Genomic DNA, 26393 nt, shown 5'->3' on the forward strand with positions numbered 1-26393 from the left:
ATTCACCGTAGACGGTGGGAGTCTATCTGGAAGTTTAGTGATTGAAATGACTTTGTCCTGCAAACAAACCAACCCATTAGGAGTGGTCTTGTAAGACCCCGTCCTGGTACAGAACCCCGTGTGCAAACACATTAGGAGTGCAAAAACGCAATTGAATTCACTAGAGACGACGGGAGTCTATTTGCAAGTTTAGTGATTGAAATGACTTTGTCGTGCAAGCAAACCAACACATTAGGAGTGGTCTTATAAGACCCCGTCCTGGTACAGAACCCCGTGTGAAGAGTGACACGGATATCTGCTTCTTCATGTATGCTCCTCAGTTCAATGGCAAATCTCTCGCAGTTGACAGTCTGGATACCTGGAAGCAGGTCAACTACTTCAGTTCCATCTGCAAATCCTCCTCTTTGGTACTCTGGAAAACATGCATTCGATAAGCTTTACTTTACTTTGATTAATTTTACTTTAATTTCAACTTTAGTTTTAATTTTGTTTTTCAATTTAAATTTTAATATAGTTTTAACTTTGTTTACTTGAATTTTTACTTTCTTAACTCACTTTAATTGCTTTACTTTAAAGCTTTGCTTTAATTACCCACAATTGTATTTGTCAATAATATGTCTGCTCACAATTTGGTTAATTTGGAATTTAGGACCTTCATGAGATAGCTAAGAAATAAAAATACCATTCAATTCAGAGTTCAATACTATATCTAAATATTAACGATCATTTCCTCTTGAAATTCCTTGAAGAAATTTAGTATAAAGTTGGAGATTGTTAGTTGACCCTGTAGTGAAGGATACAGAGGCCCTGCTAATAGAACCCGAATATACAGTAAAAAGTTATTTGTTTGTATCCTATTTCTACTAGACAGTATCTGATTATTGACTGAATGATCATTGCCCAATTAAGCGAATAATATTCAATAAAAAAACAAGTTGTTTTTATCAGGGGAACCTAAACTGTACCTATACCAAATTTAGAAGATATATCTCTGATGGGACTCCGTACATCCTCTAGATTCTATTAATCAGTCTTTCGGGGGAGACGAAGGGATTTGGGACCAGGCTATAGGGTTGTGGGTGGGGTGGCCTAGACCCCAAATTCCCAGAAAGCTGAAGATTAAAACGAAATCAGGCTTTCCAAATTCTGGTAACTGAAAATTTCAGAATTTTCTAAATTATGTGAAATGATTATTGTATTCAGATAAAGGATTAAATTATGAATCACATGGTCTGTTTATTTATATCTATCTCATTTAGGCCTGACTGGATGTAATCCATTTAGTGGATAGGAAAATCCTTTCCACTGAGTTTCATGACCAACTTTGTGTCAGTTCTGATTCCTGGTGAGCAAGTGCCAAAAATACAGCTATTGGTTTGCCAGTCAAAATGGTTTGGACATGGATCAAGAGAGCAAAAGAAAACTGACATTATATGGGCCTTAAGCATAGAGAATTGTAATTTCAGCTTCAGAGGAATGCCCTTTCACTCAAGACTTTTTGAATAATGGAAAAATTACTCAATGAGACCAAGTGATGACATGCAAAAAAGGCCTTACTCACAAGTAACATCATATGCTATGCAACCTCCACTTAATTAACCAAAAACTATCGCCAGGAACTTCTTTCTCCACTTCTGTTGTCTTTATTCGGTCTTGATACTAAAGCAACAGCAGTCAAAACAAAACCAATCTTGCTTTTTTCTTCTTAAGAACACCGGAAAATGACGTGTGAAACCGGCGTTTGCGGCTTTTGCTCGCTAGATAACGATTTTTGGGAAATCTGAAGTTCAGATCCAAATTTAAAAGACTTCCCCCCTTGTTTTAAAGGGCAGTTTTTGTTTTCGGTATCAGCATTTTTTTAGGTTATGTTTTGGTATGTGTTTCATAATAACCCCATTCCGTCGTGCACCCTTCTTGAAATAAGCGTGATAGCCAAGCGTGGCGTCCTGACTATATCTTCATTTTTGGAATAATAAATGCATGCTCTTGGAGTGGTAATTAGCCCATAATGGAGATGGAGTTCTGCCTCTCTGATATTCTGTATAATTTTTCTGGTGATGGTACATGGCTCCTATACCGTTGCTATACATGTCCGCGTCTCTCCCAGCAACTTTCTAAGATTATAGGCGGCTTCTTGAAAATGATGCAGATTAGCCTCCAAAATTCTAGTCCTTTGGCATATATGCTGGCATCAATATAAAATATGTTTTGAAGCTCCCTCAAAAAGATGTTTTAACAGGGTTAAAACTTCATTCCAAATGGGAGACGGTAGTCCCGCTCCTGTATTTTCCCAGTCAGATCTTCATCAGTTGCCAAATGTTGTTCGATTTGTTTTCCTTCTTTAATGTGAGTCTTTCTTAGGCCAATCTCTCCTTGAGAAATGAAACTGATTTCATGCCACCAACAGCCTCGACAGCTTCTCCAGTTATCCCACTTTTGCATAGTAGATGGAGAAATTTCTTATCAGGGTTATGTATCCTAGGGCTAAGGCTAAGCATCTCTCCTGAGTTATTCACCTCCTCCTTGACCGACGATGTCATCTTTGCATCTTTCCTTTGTTATGCTGCCCTCTAATTTCACCAAGACAATATCAGGAGAAAAGTTCAGATTGTCTTATATAATATTTGGTTCCATAAGAAGGACAACATCTTCATCCTTGAGGGTTTTTCAACCACCTTTGCTGACCCATACGATGATCAGCTTTACGAAATCAGTAAAATCTCTCTTTCTTTTTGGTGCTCCAGGAGCCTTTTTTTCTCTTTACTATAGGTCGCTGGTTTGCTGAAGCATTCTTAGGGGTTGCTTTTCGTATATGGTTAGCATTATCTCTTTTTTAACTTTTGGTTATAGCCCTTATAAAAGGGTCACAAGTTTTTTGGAATTATAAATGCATGCTCTTGGAGTGGTAATTAGCCCATAATGGAGATGGAGTTCTGCCTCTCTGATCTTTTGTATAATTTTTCTGGTGATGGTACATGGCTCCTATGCCGTTGCTATACTTGTCCGCGTCTCTCCCAGCAACTTTCCAAGATTTTTGGCGTCTTCTTGAAAATGATGCAGATTAGCCTCCACAATTCTAGTCCTTTGGCATATATGCTGGCATCATTATAAAATATGTTTCGAAGCTCCCTCAAAAAGATGTTTTAACAGTGTCAAAACCTCATTCCAAATGGGAGACGGTAGTCCCGCTCCTGTATTTTCCCAGTCAGATCTTCATCAGTTGCCAAATGTTGTTCGATTTGTTTTCCTTCTTTAATGTGAGTCTTTCTTAGGCCAATCTCTCCTTGAGAAATGAAACTGATTTCATGCCACCAACAGCCTCGAAAGCTTCTCCAGTTATCCCACTTTTGCATAGTCGATGGACAAATTTCTTATCAGGGTTATTTATCCTAGGGCTAGGGCTAATCATCTCTCTCCTGAGTTATTCACCTCCTCCTTGACCGACGATGCCATCTTTGCATCTTTCCTTTGTTATGCTGCCCTCTAATTTCACCAAGACAATATCAGGAGAACAGTTCAGATTGTCTTCCATAATCTTTGGTTCCATAAGAAGGACAACATCTTCATCCTTGAGGGTTTTTCAACCACCTTTGCTGACCCATACGATGATCAGTTTTACGAAATCAGCAAAATCCCTCTTTCTTTTTGGTGCTCCAGGAGCCTTTTTTTTCTCTTTTTCTATAGGTCGCTCGTTTGCTGAAGCATTCTTTACGGTTACTTTTCATATATGGTTAGCATTATCTCTTTTTTCCCTTTTGGTTGAGTCAGGTTGTCAGCTACTGATCCTTTCCTGTAACTCGCCCCTGGGATCCAAGAAGACGCCCAAAGAAAGATACAAAAAAGCACTTGCGACTGGGCGGGTACATAAAACTCGTTTATAGAAAAAAGCTAATATTGCAGCCATGACAACTGAAGATTTTATATCGAAGGTTAACTTGGGCGTCTGTTCATTCGCGTTATTATTATTTGGTATTATTTGTCTCTTATTTATAGTTTGTCCTAGATGAGACACATTAACACTGACAATGTAATGTTTTATCAAACAAATCCTAATTCGTAAAATACCAATGAACAATAGTTGGGGTGGGATAACATACACGTTGCTTTAAGATTTTTTTTCACCCTCCTTGGAGGGGAGAGTGCTGTGTCAAAAAGGAATTTCGGTCTCTCCCAAACGCAAAGTTTTCAGTCATCTGTATTCAAACATATCATATACCGAAAAAAAGATCCAATACTAAATCATTCCTAATAAATTTTATCTTTGCAATTTTTACGATATATCAAAAATCTTTGCAATATTTGTGTTTTTTTTTTACCAATAAAACTGATTTGTTTAATCTTGAAGAAATTTTCATGTCGCCCCAGAAATGACTTAATATATCCAAGGGACTAAGATCAAACAATTCTTGGAAGCAAACTGTAGTTAAGGAGTGACGCGGGTCAATAATAACAGAAAGTCTAAAAAACGGAATTTTGATACCGATAGATACATCAAAAGAATTAAATTTGTATGCTCATTTCAAATATGTAAGTTTCATCAAGTTTGATCTTACCCATAAAAAGTTACGAGCCTTAGAAAATTTACTTCATTTTGGAAAAAAGGAGAAACACCCCCTTTAAAAGCCATAGAATCTTAATACAAATCACACCGTCAGATTCACCGTATCAGACACCCCTGCTAAAGTATTTTTCTTTTTACTTTCAAAAGATCTATTTATTCTAATTAAACGGCCTTTGTGATTCAGGGGTCATTCTTTAACAGTTGGAACAAAATTCCAATTTTATTGTAAAGAACGAGGTATTAACGAGGGTGAACCTTTTCATATGCGTAATCATTTTTGTTCGTTTTAAGTTTTAATGTTGCTACTTACTTTCAGTTGAAGAAACTTGTTTTTTTATGTAATGATAACCTGGGACCATTGGTTCGAGATGATTACCAATGGGAAGACAAAAAAAAAAAAACATATAAAAACACTTCTGTGTTCATTTACACAAAACGTAATTTTGTATTTTACACATTAGAACTTGAAGTATCTACTGGGGCTGCAGGGTTCTCAGATATGTTGATTTGGCTTTATTATTTTCATCAAGACCACTTGCCCTTTTGTTGGTGTTTTTCGCTTTTTCTGAAGATCAGGTAAATTTTTTCAGGCTCTTGAGTTTTTTGGGTAACCTGAAACTTGATGAATATTGCATATTTAGGATCACTAAAAAAATCAAAATTTTTCTACGTATGTACCACTGTCAAAACTACTATTTTCGAGTCTCGGTTACTATTAGCATGCGCTCCATATTCACTTACTGTTCGTTGCCACGAACTTTTTGAAATCAGCACCTTTTTTTTTACAATATTTGCATTCTCCAGTGAATGATTGACCACACGAATGAACAAAGTGCATTCCAATAAAATACATAAGAAAAGGATTTCTTAGGATTTTATAAACATGAAAGAATGAAAGTCCTAAAAAAACCTAATGTAAACTTTTCTAAGGAAAATTGTTTTGGCCCTATTATGGTTTCGGTACTGCTATTATCATGGACACATATTCTACTGTTGGGTTTTTAATTTTCAAATTATTTTTTCTTACGTCCAATAGTCTGACGCCCAGCTGTGTCAAACATTCCACCAATATGCAATCTGTTATGCAGTAAAAACCAGTCACATCTATCTCGCTAAATTTTTGCCTATTATTTTAATTTGATACTTACCACTCTACCAGAAGTGGTTTTAGCGGGACAGATGAGGGACTTGCCCCGGGCGAAAAAATTTTGGGGGGTATAAACTTTCAAATGAATGACATAAGAGTTACAAAGATTTTGCGATTTTTAAAATTTCATTTTAATTGAAATAAAGTAAAGGGCGCGGTTGGCAGTGGACATAAAGAAATTGAATCCGAGATTTTTAATTGCCCATGTAAAGTAAGAAAAGTCAGAATTAAATAAATAAAAATTTCGTTGATCAGTTTTGTTGCTAATAAGTAGCAATTTTGTTAGAAATTGTGCTGCAAGGTTTTGGAGAAAGGGAGAATTCTAATCAGGGTTTTTCCCTAGGTGCAAGAGGGGCCAGGACTGCCACTACAATTATTGACTGCGTTCGAATATATTAGAGTGAACAAAGACGTTCAGAATTATCTTTTATTTATGTTATTGCAAAGAATGCAATTTTGATGAAAAATAGGGTGTGATTTTCGTAACTTTAATAAATAAAATTTACATTTTTTTTTTGGCAAGTTTTAATTCACAAAAAGATACATAGTAGTAAATCTAAATATGTGTAAACAGTGGGCAAGTTGCTTAACTTGTGACCCTTTTATAAGAGCTATGTGGGGTCTTGTTATCCCCAAAGGTATATCTATAGGGGACTAAGGTATAGAAATGATTTCATTGTTAGAAAACAAAACTTTTTTGAATTTTACACCCATCTAGGATTTATTTTTATCTTAAAAGGATAGGATGAAGGGCTGGCTGGCGTCATTACTGATCTGCTATGTGGGTGTCTATGCGTGAGTTGGCTGTTTGTTGAGGATTTTAAACATACTTTTTTACATTTAGGTATTTCAGCTAGCTTCCAGGTCCCCCTCACTTACTTTGAAGCGAGTATTATCTGCTCAGCCGATAGGGGTGTCATGAAGGGGCTACCTTCACTCATTGTCGCCAGGCTTTGCTAAAACTACCATTATCAGCTAAAATTGTTCATAGCATGTAAATTCACGTCTCTTTTACAGGAATTCAAATCGATGAAAATGAAGGGGGGGGATTGTAAAGTTTTTTTTTTCTATTTTGTTAGAATATACAGAAAAATTGTATCTATCAAAGTCTAGGGTGGAGGTAAGACGCTATTGTTTTATTAATTTCTTGCTTAAAATAACAAAAACTGTGTTTTCAGAATCTATTGGGTAATCGCCTCTCCCATTTTATTGACTCCACTGGCTTCATCTTGTCCTTCTCTTTGAACAAATTCTAATGGTGCTATATCTAATAATTCCAGTATGATAATATGCAAGTTGTAAGTTAATCTCTTCAGAAGACATAACTCCTTTTGGTTTAACTTTTTGTCCCTTCAAATGATCAACATCTTCTCCTTTCATAGACTTGTTAACAAACACAAATTATTTTAAAACCGTTTTCAAGTAGTTGATAAATTAAGCGACTAAGCTACAATACATTAAGCTAATTTCCTTTTTTCAAGACGTTTTGGTGGAGCTCAAGACCCTAAAAAGAAAAAAAAAAAAAATGTCTTCTTTCACATCTGATTGCGATTAAAACACAAATGAACATAGGATTTGTGACATTCAAAGAAAAAAATTAATTTATGGTCTTAAATAGAAACTTTCTGGAGATTGGGTGAAATAGAGGAAGCGCATTGGAGCCGGTAAGACTTTCGCCTGAAATTACGCTGTAAAAATGTTGAAGTTGTGCCCTTTGGTTGTTATTCTTTACAGCACATATTTTGTCTGAACAAAATGTGTAAGGGAAATCATTACCGCCGTTTTGGTACAAGGAGGATCAGAGATCCTGACTATCTCTGTGGAATTCCATAAATGAATAAAAACCGAAATGAGAAATGAAAAAAGGGTTTGAGACTTGGAACCATTGTTTCAGGGAGTCACCCCTGCTCTTCTTTCCTGTCCAATGTTCGCAAGTATATCGATGAATTACCCTAATTTCAAATCTTCTTTGTGTTGAAAAGTTGTCATTAGCAGATCGTTATTCAAATAATATATGGCTGTTTTGTGTACCTGACTGCTGCATGCACACCTCATACAAGCGATTGTTACCAAAAAGGATTGCAACAATTGCTATTCTCCTTCCACTGATTGCAATGAAACACTTCCATTGTAAATGCCTCCATGTCTAAATGAAATAAAAAGTTTAGAAGTAATTTAGTTTCTAGTTCTGTGAAAAATTGGGGTTTCGCCCTATAGGCGATTTGCACCCACCCTATAGCTGGGAAGTCTTTAAGTATAGTGTTGTTAATTGAACTATTTTTGTGTAAGTTCTTGGCACCCTTTTTTACAAATCTGGTTTAATATTGAAGCTCCCAGGTTCTTATTTTGCACACTAGTACAAAATAAGGTGAATACATCATAGATGACTAAATTCCAATCTAAGCCTATGCCTCCTTTGTAATTTAATTTAATTTAAAACGTGATACTTTGAATTTGTACTCGAATCTTTTCAAATGGTAAATTTTAAAAGTTTGCAAAGTAGCTGTTTGGGCCATTTTTGGTTATTTTTGCCTCTATTGACAACAGGAATTCTTGATAAGTATTGATGAATCTTAAAAAGAGGATAGTTTCAGGCTATATTGAAAAATATTTTTTTTTTTTATAAGAGTCATGCTCTCTGAGCATTTACTTGTCGCTTATGGTAAAAAAAAATATATTAATAGATTTGGAAATAACCGATAACTGATTTTTTTTTATTCCCTGTTTTTCACGTCATTAACGTCAAATTACATACTTGTGATTTTTCCCATAAGAAAAAAAGAAGATACCATTTAAAAGTACTGAAACTGTAATCATAATGAATATTGACTTATCTTCCTTGTCTACAATTTACTTATCTGTGGTGGCATTTCTACTCTTTGTGGGGGCTACTAAAATTCTTTGGTCTCATCATGCTAGATTTGGATCTGCTGAGCATCTAAACCGTTGGAGCGAAATTAAAACGCAGATCGAAGAATCAGATGGTTACATCATGAAAACTGAAGAATTGAAATATGGTGCTACAGTTGCCTGGAGGAATTCCCCACGTTGTCCTGGACGTATCCAATGGAAAAAGCTACAGGTACAATTCACAGTTTTAAACTTATTAATTTAAGATAAATAGACTTGCTTTGTGGAAGAACAGTTTAGTTTGTCCACATAGCTAGTCTTAAAGCCCAATTTAAAGCGTTTAATAGTTTTTTTTGTAACGTCCATAAAATATGCATGATTGGCTATTGTGTAGCATTGATTAACTCCCCGTCCTTTTCTTTCAAATGCAGTATCCTCCAAATTCTTCTTCCTCTGACTAAAATAACATCGAAAAATTTCATAGAAGCCCTAGAAAATCTAGTTACCGCTAATTTTTTATATTAAACTTTTATTGATGTTAAATAAGTAACCGCTTAAATAAACTACCTAGTGCAATTGAATAAGCTGGAAGGAAGAGTCAAGACTGAAAAAGAATAAGAATAATGTTTCAAAAATAAAAGTTGTGTGTCCAAAACTGGTGGGGTACGCTAGATTTGGAAGCATGCACAAAATTCTGGTTTAGTCCAAAAAAAAGGAAAAACCAACAAAAAAAAGAATGTTTTATAATTTTGTCTCAGTTAATCATAAATAAGAGATGACTCGTTTATTTTCCTTTCGACCAGCAGCTTCTACAGATTTCTGTCCAAGGAAAAGCTCATCTGCCACCTAGTCTTCACACACCTAATTACTGCTTTGCCATCTGTAAATGTCATTGTTGAAATTTTACCAGATCAAACTCTTTTAAAATAAATATCAATGGAAACCATTTCTTTCATTTATTTTTAACATATGATATTAGTAAAATAGTTTAAATATTTTTTTCTAAAATTATTCTTTCTTAATTTATCTGAGTACGATGAAATCCTTTGGCAAAGTATTATACCTAAAATACTCCCCCGTCCCTATAATATCCATTGCAATAGCTTTCTTCTATTACTGGACAAACCAAAATGTTGATGCAAAACGCAAATTTCTCCAGCAGTTGCAGACCAGCGCTGATTTTGTTGTCTCTAAGTACCCAAGCGCAGGACTTTTTCTGGTTTGTAATCCCAATGAACTTACGATGAATTCAATATGCTCCTCTCTAAAAGTTAGGCAAATAGTTAAAATACCAACAACTAGGGGAAATTCCTCTCTAGATGTCATGCTAACTATCTGAATAATTCCTACAGTCCCCCCTCAGCTTTGCCTCCATTGGGTAAGAGTTATCATTTTCCCCTCCTCCTGTCCCCCTTTTTAATTTCAAATATACATTCTCAGTAACTTATGGCTCTTTCCACCCTCTTCAAAATGCTGGCCTTTTTTCTTTCGAAACGTGGTTGAATACCGAGGATTGGTCTGATATTTATAATTTTGCATGGTCTTCGTGAAAAAGCTAAAGCAAAAATATATAATTTCTTTCCCAGAAAAAAGATTTAAAAAGTCCTCCTGAACAAGTGACAAACGTAATACAACGTAAATACGTAAAATTTGCCTGATCCTACTTCAAGAACAAGGTCAAAGAATTGTTTACCAAAAAACTAAGAATTTGGTACTCCGAGGTAAAAAAAAGTTATGTGGTAGGAGTCTATACCAACTTGATTTCAAATTACCTGAATCCCCAGAAGTTACTGGTAATAATCTTAACAAGTTCCTGTCTTATCAATTACCCATTAATATTCTCCCACCTGCTTTCCCCTCCATATCTCCGTCTCATATCAAAAGAAAAATTGGGAAACTACAAAAAACAAGTGTTGCCCTTTAGATATCCCTTTTCTTCCTATTAGTGCTTTCAGTGACTTAGACTTAAAGCCCTTGTCTGTTATTTTCAGGGAGATTACTGAGTTTGGCCAGTATCTGCAAATTTGGAAACAGGGACTCATAACCCCCTTGAATAAGAAAGGCGGAAAACCTAGTGTTGAAGGTGTTCATCCTATTTCACTTACTCCTATGTTCTCTAAACTATATGAAGATTCCTTGGAGATTGGGTAAAGGAGAAAATCCTACCTTTTACTGTCCAGAGACAATGCGGGAATATCACATCCGCTTCTACTTCCCATTACTTTTTTTTCTTATTGACTCAATTGGAAAAATTCTCGAAAAACCTAATTGCTGGCTAAATTTAATTTCCATTGACCTTCAATAAGCATTTGACCTTGTTAACCACAATATTTTGGTTGAGAAATTTGTAACTGATTTCAATATTGATCCTTTCCTGGTTAAATTGGTTGCCTCCTTTTTATCAAATAGAACACAGGAAGGCAAATATCAGAATCGTTATTCCAGTCCTCGCCACGTTCACAATGGATTACCCCAAGGTACTCTCCTAGGTCCCTCCTTTTTTCTGTTACTAACGGTTGTTGGAACCTGCTTCCGAAACTTTGTAAGCAACCCTATGAGTATCCTCAATGATATTGCAGATGACGCTGCGGTCTTAGACATGAGAGTAAACCCCTCTAAATCTATTATAATGCCAATACGTTTCCTTAAAACCTCACACCTTTTCCTCAACCTTATTCCTCCATATATTTCTGTGTCTTCCTTTAAATTACTTGGGATTGCAATTTCATCTAATTTAAAGTGGGATATCCACGCTAAAAATATTTCCATAAAGCTAATGCGTCAATTTAACGTCCCCCCCCCATTCCATTCTTTACCGATCTGTATTTCCTTTGTCCGTCCGCATCTTGAATATGCATGACCAGTTGAGCATCCTGGCATGTCTCGTGATGAATCAGAAAAAATTGAATCTATTCAAAAAAGAGCCCTGAGAATAATTTTTAAAGAAGCCAAGGTACCATCCGCTCCTTCTAAAAAAGACCAAGCTGGGAACTCTTGAGCACAACAGAGGAATGTTTCGCCTCCGTTATGCAAAAAGAAAAATGCAATAATAAACCTTCTTAAGGAAAATATTTTCCCCAAGAGACACTCCCTATCCAGACACCACCTGCCATGCACTGTGTCTGAATCCGTTCGTATCTTGTCCTCCATTCGCTGCTTAACATCTAGGTATGAAAAAACCTTTTCCCCATTCATTACTTATAAAATAAACCGCTAGTTTTCCCTTTTTTTCTTTGGTACTTGTGATACCAAAGTTTTGTGTTCGTTTGATTCTTTCGTTCCCTCTCATTTGTTTATATGTTCTCTTTTAAACCTTTCCAACGCTAGTTTTATCTCGCTCTTTTTTAGTTCTCTTTTAGTTCTTATCTTTTTAACTTTCTTCCATTTTAAAGCTTAATTTTTCTTGTCTTTCTTTTTTTTTTACTAATGAATGGCTTTGACTTTCTGATTTTGTTGTTTATGTCATTGTTTAGCCAGTTTTTTAGTTGTTGTGCTACTTTTTTTTTTTTTTTTTTTTTTTTTTTTTTATGGTTTTATGACTCTGAAATGCGAATTCGGTCCTTCAGAGCTTGTGATAGACGTTTTTTGAAATTAAATATCTTTATCTTATCGTTTTTTTTTGTTTTTTTTAGTTGGTTAGTTAGTTAAGTCTGACATTTATGTCATTAATCTAAATGAATATTGTTATTATTACTTGTTTGAGTTGTCTGTGCCTTTTTCTAGAATTACTTACATGATAAGGTGATTACAAATTTTACCTTTAAAAAACGAACATGTATATCAAAGTCAGACTTAAAGAAGAAACTTGAATTCGTTACTAAAAGTTAGGAAAGCCTCTACTTTGTTATAATTTGAGCTAACAGATATCACAATTTTTGGATTTAAGCTTTTCTGAGACGCTATCCCTGCATTTGGAAAAAATACAGTGATTAGAAAATTTTGAAAATCTTGCAGAAATATTTTCTTTTTTTATAATTCATGAGAAACTGTTATTGAAATGACGGGCCTTCTGTTGGTAAGAAACCATACACACGTCTTGTAAGATATTTTACCGTGACATTTATGAAGATTCACGTCTTGCAATACATTTTCTTGTAGCGGCTGCAATATCTTTTTTACGCCTTAACTTCAGTATAATTTCGTAATTTTATTTAGATATCAAGATTTTATAAAGTGTTCAACTTGAGTATTAAGCGCTGAAAAAGCTTCAAATAAGATTAGTACTAGTATGGTACATATTTTATGGTGCTTTGTCGTCAACACGGACTGCAAAGTTCAGTTCACAAACAATCTTGCTTTGTGTGTTGACGGAGTGAAAGTTAAGGGTGAACGGTAAACATTTAAGGACTTGTGTGTAGTATGTTGTTTTTTTCCCTATTTCGTTCTGATGAGTTTGAAGGTTTGCATTTGGCAATTTCGGTTACAAATCAGCTTAAGGAAAAAAGGTACAAGAGATTGCTTCAGAGTAGTTTTGCAGCAAAGTTTATAAAAATGAATTAGTTGTTAGTTGTATTTGCTCCTCTGGTTGGTTTTTACATCAAATCTCATCCCTCTTTTAGGTATTTGATAGTCGTCATGTTGGTACAGCACAGGGAATGTTTGAAGCCATGTGTACCCACCTACAATACGCCACAAATGGTGGAATTCTACGGTAAGATTTTCTCCCTTTTATAAGTGTTTCTTCTCAAATTATGGTATTATCGTATTGTTAACTGTACTTTCGGAGGCTCTATCAAATTTTAAAGCTAGTTAAGCTGGGTAGTGTATTTGAAAATATAATCTGTGACGATCTGCTATTGAATTTCACCATTGGAAATTGAACTTTTTTACACTATGATTGTAATTTGAAAAAAAAAAAACTGTTTAGACTGTTTAGGACATTGACTAAGACATGACTAAGGAACACGAGGGAAATTTTTCGTACGAGACATAGAGGTTTTTCTATTGAAAAAAAAACCTGAATCCCTTAAGCTTCCAACTTGTGTACACGGGAAACAAGTAAAATTTACTCTTTTTTCGTCGCGATACCTGGACATGACGGTGCCTGATATTTCACTTGTCTCTTACTAAACGAATCTCACAACTAGATTTTATCCTTCTGCTGAATGCTCGTTTACAGGATTCAGCAAACAATATAAAGTAATGTCCAGATGTAACGTCAAACACGACCAAAATGGTTGTTATTTTTTCTTCTCACTCTGGTTGTAAAGAGACCAGTTGTAAGGCAACGTTTCGTAGGTTGCTATCGTGCGAAAATTGGAGTGTATTTTTAGGTTTGTCTTTGTAGTGGTTGCTTTTGATTAGCCAAAAGTCTTGACTACTTTGACTTGGCTAAGGACAAACTGCTTGGGAATTGTGGAATTACTCATGCGCATCACGTATCCAAAGTAACTCCATCGTCGCCTTCATTTGTTCCTAATGAGAGATGACTGACCCTTTTATATTCATTGCGTTCCTGTTCATTATCTTGTGAGTCGAGGGGACGCAAGCAGTCGACGGGGGCACTCGTTTTCAAAACTAGATTCTTCTCTCTTCCTTTTGGTTGAGATGATATATTTCTGACGCGTAGAGTCGAGGAGGGGGAGAACACTTCTATCAACATGAGAAGCTTAAGCCGTTGGGATTAAGTGCTTGATCTCCAAAGTCTTTTTTAGCTTTCTGACGGCACTGCTAGTCTGTGCATTTCTGGTGATAGCTTCTTTGGATATAGATCCCTTTTTCTCAATGTGTCAATGTGTACCAACAACCCAAACAAGGTTGTGAGTATCTGTGAAGATCGTTTTCATAATCTACTCTCGGAAATAATCTGTATGAGTATGGAGAATTGAAACTTTCGTTCTTTCACAGAACACACAAGAACACATTGTGTATCTCCTTGAGATTTTGTAAAGCAGAAGATGAATAGGAAATTGTGTGTTTGTAATTTAGGAGTGACAGTTCGTAACCCTACCAGAAGGGCTCTAAATTTGAAAAGAGAAGGATTATGATTTACAAGACCAAAATAGTGCACTTTAGGCCCACTATTTTAAGACATTCCTGAAGATTTCAGCCTGCATCGGGGAATATGGGTTGTAGGTAAATTCAGGCTCTTGACCCTAGTGTTTGTCAAACTATTGATTTTGAAAAACACCTTTTTTGGTATTCCCCCCCCCCAAAAAAAAGAAAATTGGAATAAAAAAAAGTGAGCCACTTCTTACATTTTGAAATATATTGCCCCCTCCCTATTTTTTTCGTGAAATAGTACGACTGGTCTCATTTTACTTTTAAGAATGTGTTTTTGGGCTAACATTCCATGTATTTCCATCTTGAAAAGACCTGATATATTTTTTGCGTTCTTGTTCGGTGTCTTTTGTGTTTGATGCCAAGTATTGACACTTGTGAAACAGAAAACATCAGAAAAAACACGGATGAAAAAAATAAATGTAAAACAATACCAAGTTTAATAAAGCGGAATCAAAATAGCGGCAGAAAAAAAATATTAAATAGAAGGAAGAATTAAAAACCGATAAAGAAAAATGAGACTCTCCCTTGTCACTACAATAGTGAGCAGGTGTATTGTCTTTATTTTCATTGTTTCTGTTTTACAGCTTTTGAGGCTGGATTTTGGAATTATTACTTGCCTTTCATGTTTTATTGTTCTCTTATTAAATTTATGCTAAATAGTTTTTAATCATGGCTTTTACTCTTTAAGATCAGCAACAACGGTGTTTCCACCCCGTCAAAAAGGAAGATGTGACTTTCGTGTGTGGAATTCTACTATGATTGGATATGCATGCTATAAACAACCTGATGGTACCCTTCTTGGAGATCCTTTTAACTTGGAGCTGACTCAGGTCTGTAAAATTTAAGTAAAAAAAAAAAAAAAAAAAAAAAAAAAAAAAAAAAAAAAAAATCATAAAAAACAAAGTGACGCGTGTTTTGTCCCTTTCAATTTGATTTTCGCTGCTGATATTTTTTTTCCTGTATTTTTAATGTTTATAATTGGTTCAGCTACTAGTATGCAGTGTGAAGCAGCTGATTATGGATAGAAAAGCAAGTTACGAGCCTGAACAGTCAAATGAATGTTGCCCATTTTCTGCTCTGACATTGCTATATTGCTAGTTTATTATAGCATATATGGTTATTGAATTATTAACTGCCAGATATTAACAGCAAAAAAAGATTTATAGTAGTTTTTGCAATACTATTGAGTGGAATACAATTCTCTAGCAGAAGTTGGTAACTTTAGCTCTTCAGATTAAAACAAAAATATTAAAAATATTTTATAATATAATTTTTGTATCTCTAAATTCACTCTAAACTAATTTTTGTGTCTTGCTACCAAGAAAGATTAAAACTCTAAAGACAAAAAATAAAACCATGACGTAAAAGTTGTGTTTGAGTAGTTATGAAATCTCATGAGCGGCCAAACTTTTTTGTTTTTAGTGAACTTGCTATTAATTATTTAATTAGGAACAAAGGTGTTCATTGGTAAAGTATGCTAATTATTAACAGTTTTCAACACAAGTTGAAATTTGGGAAAAGTTGAGAATGAGGCAAGTTCTTTAGCGTAAGATTGTCCCAGCTGATATTGAATCTGGTTTTTGATTCTAGTGTAGCACTGTAGCATTGTCGTGTAACAGTATCTTGTCAACTACTGTCTGCATACGGTGCTTTGATTTAAAAGACTAAACACGTGCAATCTACTAAGCTGACTGTAGATTAGCAGTGCTTGCCGACTATAATTATTATTGGATTTTGTTTGGGGGGGGGGGAGATATAGGCTAGAAGAGTATTAATAAGCGCTGTCGATTCACTGATAACATCATAAATGCCAATTTAGAAAAAAAATGCTGCTTCACAGAGGTGTAGAATCGAAGTTTTTTAGTATTGCCATATATTGAACTATTCCTTTGCTTCTTGGCAATCCCGTTCGTTTGCAATTCTGTACAAGTCACTTTTTTTGCAACCTCGAGCTTTTGTCTCTGTAAATTCATCTATTTTGTTCAGTTTTCTGAAAAAAGTTGGTGCTTTGTCACATTTTGCTTTTATAATTATTTAGCCTTAATAATTCGTTTTTGATTTTTAGGCTGCTCAAAAGCTTGGTTGGGCTGGAAAAGGGACGAGACAAGATATATTACCCCTCATAGTTCAGGCTGGTGACGGAGAAGCGCATTTTTTCGATATTCCAGAAGATTTGGTTCTTCAAGTACCGCTTCGTCACCCCAAGTAAGTAAAAAGATCGTTATACTCGTTGCCTTCTAACCTTCATAAGATTTAAACTGGACGAAAAGAAATGGGAAACAAGGCAAAACTAAATTTTTAGCAATTTTACATCGCTGTAATAGGACTGCTACAAGCCAATACTCCTATTATGGCTTGAATTTAAAAGCCTTACAGGGATACAGATCTTTCCATTTAGTTTGTAATAAGATTGTCGCTAGAGTTCAGTATTCGACATTTTATTTCGGATTAGTTGTATCCAATTTTATCAAACAGTTCGGTGTAACGAACTGTAAGTAAGGAACGACCCTGCTCAATAGTAATTGAAACTCTATAAAAGGGATTTTGATACCAATAGATACACAAAAAGAATCAGATTTTTATGTTGATTTTAAATATATAAGTTTCAACAAGTTTAGTCCTTCTCACCAAAAGTTACGAGCCTGAGAAGATTTGCCTTATTTCCGAAAAAAGGAGGAAATACCCCCTAAAAGTCATATAATCTTAATGAAAATCACACCATAAGATTCAATGTATCAGACAACCGTATTATAGAGGTTTCAAGCTTCCATCTGCAAAAATGTGGAATTTTTTTTGACATCAAGAAAAAAAAAAAGAGTTTTTTTTTTTTAACTGAAAGTAAGGTGCAACATTAAAACTTAAAACGACCAGAAATTATTACCTATATGAGGGGTTTGCTCCCTCGTCAATGCCTTGCTCCTTGCGCTAAAGTTTTCTTAGCACTTTCAAAAGAGCAATTTATTCTAATTAAACGGCCTTTGTGATTCAAGGGCTATTCTTAAGGAATTGGAACAAAATTCGAACTCTAGCGCAGAGAGCAGGGTATTGACGAGAGGGCGAACCCCTTCTTTACGTAATTATTTCTGTACCTTTTAGGTTTTAATATTGCTCCTTACTTTCAGTAAAAAAAACTTGTTTTTTTTTATTTAATTAATTAGAAATCAAATTGATTGGGGATAATTAAGACTTGACTAATCGAATCTAATTTTAGTACGTGCGAAATTGTGTCCAATTTTAGTGTGTTTGATTCAGTTATAATTGTGCCCAAAGGAGCAATTGTTTTTAGTATGAAGTATGACGGCACTAGACCCTTAAGGTCCAAACCGGCGGTGCTGATCTCTGTTTCGTAGCCTTTCAGCCAGGAATTACAATGGGGAGTTGGGGACACCCTTCCTGCTTTCCTTCCCTAGATTTCTTCATATACCCGTTTAGAGCTGGGTCGACTCGAGGAGAACTTTTAACATATTGAATTTAGAAGATGAAGAAGATGCTTCATTTTAAAGGAAAATTGAAAGAAAATTTCTTAAATCAGTATGCATTTTAGTTTTGTTGCTTTTGGAGGAGATTTGGTTCTAGTTAAATTCAGTTTTGATTTCTAGTTGGTTTTTGAGTGTAATCCTACAGTATCACATGGTGTGTGGTTGCTGCCCCCTTTGTATTATTATTATTTTATATTTTTTCTTATTTTTTATTTTGTATTCTTTTTTCTTTCTTTCTTTCGTTCTTTCTTATTATAGTGAACTTTAATGACGTAGGGTATTCATCCCACGTCAAACGTTTGGTTTTGGGTTAATCATATTTATTTTTGTTCTAAATTGTTGTTAAAATTATATAAATATATCAATATATATAAAAAATAACTATCTTAACCTTGAGTCCATTTTCCTTTCTATGAATTCCTTATAATTTGTTTTTTAATTTCTTGATCAGATCTCGAGATTTATTTATATTTGGTTAGTTAAGTAGCCGTTTCTTGATTAATTCCTGACCATTTACTGGGTCAGGTGATAGAATATATATATATATATATATATATATATATATATATATATATATATATATATATATATATATATATATATATATATATATATATATATATATATATATATATATATATATATATATATGAAATCTTGTATTTGTGCGTGATCAGATGTGTGATCACATAGAGCATTTGACCCGTGCATTTTTTTTTTCGTCCGACTTTAAAACATTAAAACCATTTTCTATATATTCTTTGATTTGAATACATATTTAATTTATTGCATTACAATATGTCAGCTGTGTCCGAAAAGGCTTTTGATGATTCCTGACCATTTCATATAGTGTTTTGTGGTCCAGACTGACAAGTTAATACGTTTTCGATGTACCTATTCCAGAAGGATTGTATTTACGTTTTAATTTACTTCATGTAATGTAGAAGCACTTCGATTCTAACTATGAAAAAAATACAATTTAAAAAAAATTAATAGGGCTTAACAAAATTCCTTTCTGTTACTAGGAGGCGCGGAGCTTTTTTACTGATGTTTACAAAGTATTTTAAACTCCTTCACTTTTTGGATTTTGTAGATTCTCATAGATTAGTCGACTTGACGTTTTAGTTTATTTATATTCAATTTGAATATAAAAACGGAACTTTAACGCTTCTATTGGCGACATTCCCAGAATCTTTTGGAAAACCGTTACAACGAAGAGAGGTGCTTAAATGTTCAGATTCGCCAGAAGGTAATGGGCATGTGACAGTTGAAGAGCACATACGATAAAATCTTTCCACCCTGCAAGTTCTAGTAGAGTAATTTCTCTCCGTGCTTTTGATCTTCAGAAGTCTTTAGCTCTTGCTTTTAATTGTCTAGGTCTACCGCTAGATCTTCTAGATTCAGTATTGTTACCGTTATCTCTTGTATTTTATCGTGTTTTAACTTTCAGAATTTTTTTCTGCTTCGTCAATCAAAGAAAAGTATGCCATGAAATATCTTATTGTGATGATCAATAACAAACAACACAAGTTTAGTTTGGTTGGGCTGTTGATTTCTCATAAGTAACTCTAGATTTTTTTTTAAATTTATACATTATTGAGATTCGAATGACTTTTTTCTCAAGTTTTTTTTTCTTAGGTGGTAAATTTATCCAACTTTAAGGTTTCCCAATTTGAGATACATTGAGTAATTTATTAGAGATTTTTTTAAAATGCATTTTGCTTATTTGTTAAAATTTATGATGACATTGAAGAAATGTAATAAAGAATTCTATTGTTATTTTGCGATGCATTGTGTATGGCCAGTTTTGATGATTTTGTTTCACTCTACACTCTCGAATTTTAAAGCTTAAGAAAATGTATTCATTTGAATTTTTGTATGGCATTCTTTTCAACGTTCTCTTTATTTCAGATATGAAAAATTCACCGATCTTGGCTACAAGTGGTTTGCCCTCCCGGGAGTGTCATGCTTGAAATTAGACTGTGGTGGTTTAGAATTCAGTGCGATACCCTTCAGTGGCTGGTACTCGGATTCAGAAATAGGATCACGTGATCTAGGAGATAAACATAGATTCAATCTCGCACCTGTAGGTAAATCAAATATTTTGGGTTAGAAATTCGATTTATCGCTTCCTGGGGGATTCAAGTGACCAAATTAATATTTTTTAATCACCTTGATATTCGATACGTTTTTTTTATCCCCCTCCCTCCCTATACGACAACCTGCAACCACAAAATTATAAGCCCCTCTACCCGCCGAGTTCTGCGTTCTTGTTACTTCGTCTTTTTGGACGTAATACCTTATATTAGGTATTGTTTTTGTTTTTTAAGACCACACTGCCTTTCAATGACGAACAAATAAAAGTTCAAATAGGGCTAAGTCTTTTTATTAGACAGTGAAAACACATATAACAAATCGGGATATTTTGACCTCCTACATCAATGGTCGACCACCAGTGGTCGTATACAATCAAGTATATAACTTTAAATTCAACAACATTTCTCTTGCAATTGGAAGAAAAAGAAGTTTGTGCCACCTTCATTAGAAATTCAACTTGCATGTTGGCAATTTTAAAGAAGAAAATTTGCCACTCAAGACTGAATGAACCCTGTTAATAAACTCTCTCTGACAAATCTAGTGAACAACCCGAAAAATGTTTCTGACCCGAAAGTATTTATTTTGTTCTGTATAAGTACGTTTGTTTTAATTTTAAGGCCTTAGTTTTTCTGCTGAATGACGACCACTGGTGTTTGTGGTCGAAATATCCAGATTTTTTATATCTGTTTTCACTGTCTTTTAAAAGAACTTATTACCATTTCAACTTATATTTGTTCGTTAGTTTGTCGTGCAACTCGGATGTGCTTACGGATAATAATAAACTGATTTATAGTATAAAATCTGATCTCTTGGGTAGTAAAATTCTGCTACTCAAGATCAGGATAATTTTACATCTCTATCTTTGTGAATTATACTCTTTATATTAGTATGTTACTTTGTACGTTTTATTCTTTGATGTTACATATTTAAGGGGTTAGGCTGCTGAAACAGTCTCATTGTGTCAACAAGTGTTAGAAAAGAAAACAAAAAATAAAAATATGACTTTTAGTTAAGTAAGCTTAATTGGTGGTGTAAGGTAGTAAAAAAACAAATATATTTGTAAAAGCAAAAAAAAAAAAAAAAAAAAAAAAAAAAAAAAAAAAAAAAAAAAATAAAAGGAAAAGTAAGAGTCATATTTTCGGTTTCTCTTGGCCAAAATAACCACTAAAACAGTTCTGCACAAAAGTATTATTTTCCCCCCTATTTTCTGTTTGCATATAATGTCGTTTCACGGTAAAAGCTGTTATTGTTCAGTTAGAAGGGACAGTGGTCTTTGGAACGAGTTCATAGTATCTATGTGGAATCTAGATAGGATTAGTCTTATAGAATCTAGATAGTAAATATTATTTCTTGTGGTTTGCTAATAGTTTTTGCAATATCTAGGTGATGGCTGGTATCATGGGCCTGAACACAGAAACAAACGAGAGTAATTGGCGAGACTTGGCCGTCAGCGAGCTGGTTGTCGCTGTAGCGCACAGTTTTCGGGTAAGTTTCTCTGCTTTTCTCTTGGCAATTATCAATGACATTTTATGCTCTTTAGTCAATTCACTCTCATACTTAGCTTGAAATTGATGTCACATTTTGTCTTCTTGTTGTTAGTTTCCATATTTGCCTGCGTCATACCAGTCGTTTTATCTAACTAATTAAGATTAATTTATGCTATCCCGCCGTATTAGCTACAATAAGTGGTTGAAAGTTAAAAATAATTTTCCTGTGGATATGTTTGTATCTTTTCTAGAAAACAAAAAGCTTGCTTGCAGCTCCTGATTTTTAATTTTCCGCAGGCTAGGGAAGCGATATTACCATGCTACTTCCCCTAAAAATTAATTGTGTATAATTTTCTTTTCTTTATGTGAAGATACTTGTAATTGTGTTGCGGAGCAACACTACTGCTTTCGTGGTTTCTTTTTTTTTTTCACCGTGATCAGCGACCTGTAGCTCCGAAGTGGTAAGAGTTAAAAATTTGAGATTTTTCAGAGGGAAGGGAAACGTGAAACAGAGTAAAAAAATTCCAGAGAAGTTCCTAAAATTTCTAACAGTTTTCCATAAAAAAAAATAAAACCGTTTTTTTCTTAGAAACTGTGCGTTCGATGTTTGGCGTCAAGTTAAGACGACCCTAGCTTCGGAAATAAACTTGTTAGAAATACAGTTATGCTGAACTCATTTAGAACTTTCATTTGTCTCTTCGAGAACCGGAGCACAAAATTCCGTAGCTCTTACAGATTTCCCGGAAATAATTCCGGAAGAGACCATCTCGTTCCGATTTTTTTTTGGAATTTTCTCAAATTTTCGATTTTGATGTTTCTTAAATTTTTATCGAGTAGTGCTATGAAAAGTATGCAAGAAGAAGTGAAGTGCTCTATATACCAAGTTGCTTCGTTCTCTAAGAAATAATTTCCGAAGTTTCGACGTTCTAGAGGTAACTTCGGTTCTGGGCCAGCTAGAATTTTTTTTTTCTCGTTTATTTCTGGACTAGCTAAACATTTTACCAAACTCAGTTTAGTAGGAGCTCGAAATAAAACCGTATCAAAGATGCTTCAAGATAACAATCGAAGCCGCATTAGAAAAATGTCCTCTGAAGGTCATAATGGAGACTGTTGCTCCGCAACTGTGTCCCGTAGGGCACAGTTGCACGTGTTGCTCCGCAACTGTGCCCTAAGGAACAGGGCACAGTTACTGCAACACTTCCCGTTGCACAGGCAACGGAGGTCTAGTTTTTGAGCCAAACTGACTGTTCGGTGTGTGAGTTGTACCTTAATTGTGTCTTGGAGGTACTGGGGTGAATGATACAATTCATTGGGCTCGAAGAGAGATTCCTTGAGGAATTGAGTTTTGTCAGTACAAGGAATAATGGGATGAAATTACTAAGCTATTGAATTTAACAGGTCATAAAAAATTTAACCATTGAGCTTGTTGTTGCTAGCCTTTTTTTTAAACTTGGATTTAATGGATTTAGACTTAAACTTGGCAAGGCGATTGATTCAATTTATAAATTTAGACATTTGCACTAATTAAAACTCAATTCAACGTTAGTTGACCAACAATTTGCCTAGAATTACAAGGGAAATAAGTGTCCAAAAATTGGCGAATAAGAATAAAAAACGGGAGGTTTTTGTGTCGAACCTTGTCCATGTATTGTTATAGATTTCAACATGTAGGCACTGGTGTTCAAGTTGTCTCTTTGAAACAGTAAACGTTTTGTTGTAATATTTAATCAGACCTTTGCTATTAGGAAGCAAAAATCACCATAGTCGACCATCAGACAGCTTGCGAGACTTTTATTGAACATTTCAAGAGCGAGCATGAAGAGAGAGGTGGATGTCCCACAGATTGGGTTTGGGTCAACCCGCCTGGATCATTTACAACTCCAGTTTACCACCAAGAGGTTTTATTCTACTGGATCAAACCCTTGTACGGCTATCAGGTATGTGTAGAAAATTGGTCAATCAAACGGCTATATAAGGAGGGAATGAGGTAAAGGTTAGAATAAAAAATATGCATTTTCAGTGTAAAAGTTCTGGATTTTAGGTTTTTTTTTCCTGTGAAAAAAGATGAGGGGGGGGGGTCCTGAGACACATCATACCCAAATGGCCCCTTGTACCTTTCTAATCTAATAACTCCCTTTTCTAATCAATTAGCTAATCTAATTATAAGCTATAATATAATCATCACCCATTCCGTATTTATTTTGTATGTCGTATTTGTTTTGAGCAAATTTACAACTCTATATGAAAATTTATTGAAGCTCAGTAATTTTTAGGTTAACAAAGTGTTTTGGACCGTCAGAGTGTGTATGGGGCAACCATAAACTGAGTGAATTCACATCAAAGGAGACAATGTTTGGTTAAAATCTGCTGAACTTAGCTGTGTAGTGGGGATTGAAACTTGCAGCCAAGCCTACACAGACTATCAGTGTATGTCTTATCTGTTGCACATCGCTCCTTCCTTGGTTTATTCTTAATAAAGATCTATCATCATAAAATAGAAACGATCTAGAACTTCAGAAATAGACTAAAATACTAACCTAATAGGAACTCAAATTATCTTATTAATTTGCAAAGGTTTTTTAATATATAAACTCCTTGCAAAAAATTACAGTAATGTTAATGCACTATACAATCTGGTACACATCTAGGATTTTTGTTCGAAGGGGGTGGGAAGGGGGCTAAAAAGATTATTGTTCGGGAACGGGAGTTTCAGTTTTTTGAGAGGGAGAAGGATTTTTGTTTAGAGTCTTTAGACAGAAGTTTACCACAGAAAAGCGGTTCGAGAGGGTGTGGGTTACCAAACGAGCTTTTGTTCAGGTTGGAGAGCTTACTTCCATTTTTAAGTCTAGTTTTCGAGTCATAGGAAGAGTTGCAGTTTTTTTGTATGCGTTTTTATGACCAATTTACGAGTTAGAAAAATACTTGGGAGGGGTGGGATTCAACCCCGGTTCCCCCTCCTGCTGCTTCTGGACTCAGCCCTGTATACAAATATGATACAATCTAGACATACGAAAAGTTATGACAATGCGATAGGAGGGAGGAAGGGGGGCACATACCCCTTGACTGGGTATTAGATATAAGCTATTTATTTTGATTATTATATATATACTAGCTGTTGGGGTGGCGCTTCGCGCCACCCCAACACCTAGTTGGTGGGGCGCTTCGCGCCCCCCCAAGCCCCCCCGCGCGCGTAAGTCGTTACGCGCCATATTAGTTATGCGCCATTGTAGTTGTGTCCCTGTGTCCCACCTGTGAATATAGATAGATTTATATATGTGTTTCAAACTACGCAAAAATTGCGAATAAACAACATTCTTGGCTTTCCCATTGTCTGTGCATATGCAAAGCCGTATGTACTAATAATGACGTCATATACAAACGCTCTTTTTACAAACAAACAAACATGCATCCACATTACTCGTTTTTATATAGATAGATACAATACAAATTAACTGCGTAAAACTTGCGAATAAACAACATTCTTTACTGTCCAATTGTCGCTGCATATAAATACATTGTCAGGTTTACCGACCCTCGAACATGCAACGTACAATTGTCCATGGGAAAAACAATCAGGATTAAGATCTATACCACATTTTTCTAATGATTGACCTTGAGCTTTGTTAATGGTGATTGCAAATACTAATCGAATTGGGAATTGCAATCTTTTAAATTGAAAAAGCAGATCCGTTGGAATCATGGGAATGCGATGAATAAGAACAGACTCACCCTCATAAGGCCCTGTCAAGATTGTGGCCTCTATTAGGTTTTCCATTGTTTTTTTTTTTACGGCAAGTCGCGTGCCATTGCAAAGCTTTGGTGGGTTGATATTTCTTAAAAGTATTATTGGTACGCCTATTTTTAGTTGTAGCACGTGTGGTGGAAACCCTGAAGGATCTATGGAATTTAAAAATTCAGATGGATAATTAACCGCTTCATTTGGTTCCAGAACTGTGTCGACTGACTTGTAAAGGACTGCCTGGTCTCGAATCTTGTTCAAAACAATATTGTTGATTTCGTGGACGTCTATATTTTTGGGTGCGAGAATCGCTCTTTCACTTAGCCATTTATTATTTTTATAATTTTTTAGAATATTCGGAAATACTTTTTCAATCAATTCATTTTTGGACGTCACTAAATTACAGAAATCAGCAGGTAGTTGTATACGTCCTGAAATTGAGTCTACTGTTTGACCAGAGTCATCGTTTTGCAATCGGACACGCATATTTGTAGTTAATTTTAATATTTTTACGTGTGCCTATAAATTAGAATTTTTTAGGCAAGCATTCATTTCGTCTGCAGGAGTTAAACTACGTAAAAATTGCGAATATACAACATTCTTGGCTTTCCCATTGTCTCTGCATATACAAAGCCGTATGTACTTATAATGACATCATATGCAAACGCTCTTTTTACAAACAAACAAACATGCATACATACAACTCGTTTTTATATAGATAGATAGATAGATAGATAGATAAAATACAAATTAACTGCGTAAAACTTGCGAATATACAACATTCTTCGCTGTCCAATTGTCGCTGCATATAAATAGATTGTCAGGTTTACCGACCCTCGAACATGCAACGTACAATTGTCAATGGGAAAAACAATCAGTATTAAGATCTATACCACATTTTTCTAATGATTGACCTTGAGCTTTGTTAATGGTGATTGCAAATCCTAATCGAATTGGGAATTGCAATCTTTTAAATTGAAAAGGCAGATCCGTTGGAATTTTGGGAATGCGAGGAATAAGAACAGCCTCA

At 34.9% G+C, this 26393-nt stretch overlaps 1 protein-coding gene across 1 annotated transcript in view; it reads left to right on the forward strand.

Moving 5' to 3' along the window:
* Positions 1 to 26393, forward strand: part of LOC136033441 (nitric oxide synthase-like) — a 38947-nt gene that overhangs the window by 5809 nt on the left and 6745 nt on the right. The window contains exons 3-9 of the mRNA XM_065714190.1: positions 8628 to 8790; positions 13118 to 13209; positions 15250 to 15391; positions 16627 to 16766; positions 19952 to 20126; positions 21521 to 21622; positions 23370 to 23611. Coding sequence (XP_065570262.1) covers positions 8628 to 8790; positions 13118 to 13209; positions 15250 to 15391; positions 16627 to 16766; positions 19952 to 20126; positions 21521 to 21622; positions 23370 to 23611 — 1056 coding nt within the window. The remainder of the gene's footprint in view (positions 1 to 8627; positions 8791 to 13117; positions 13210 to 15249; positions 15392 to 16626; positions 16767 to 19951; positions 20127 to 21520; positions 21623 to 23369; positions 23612 to 26393) is intronic.

This window comes from Artemia franciscana, chromosome 12 (genome assembly GCF_032884065.1).
Source record: "Artemia franciscana chromosome 12, ASM3288406v1, whole genome shotgun sequence".
NCBI classification, from domain to species: domain Eukaryota; kingdom Metazoa; phylum Arthropoda; class Branchiopoda; order Anostraca; family Artemiidae; genus Artemia; species Artemia franciscana.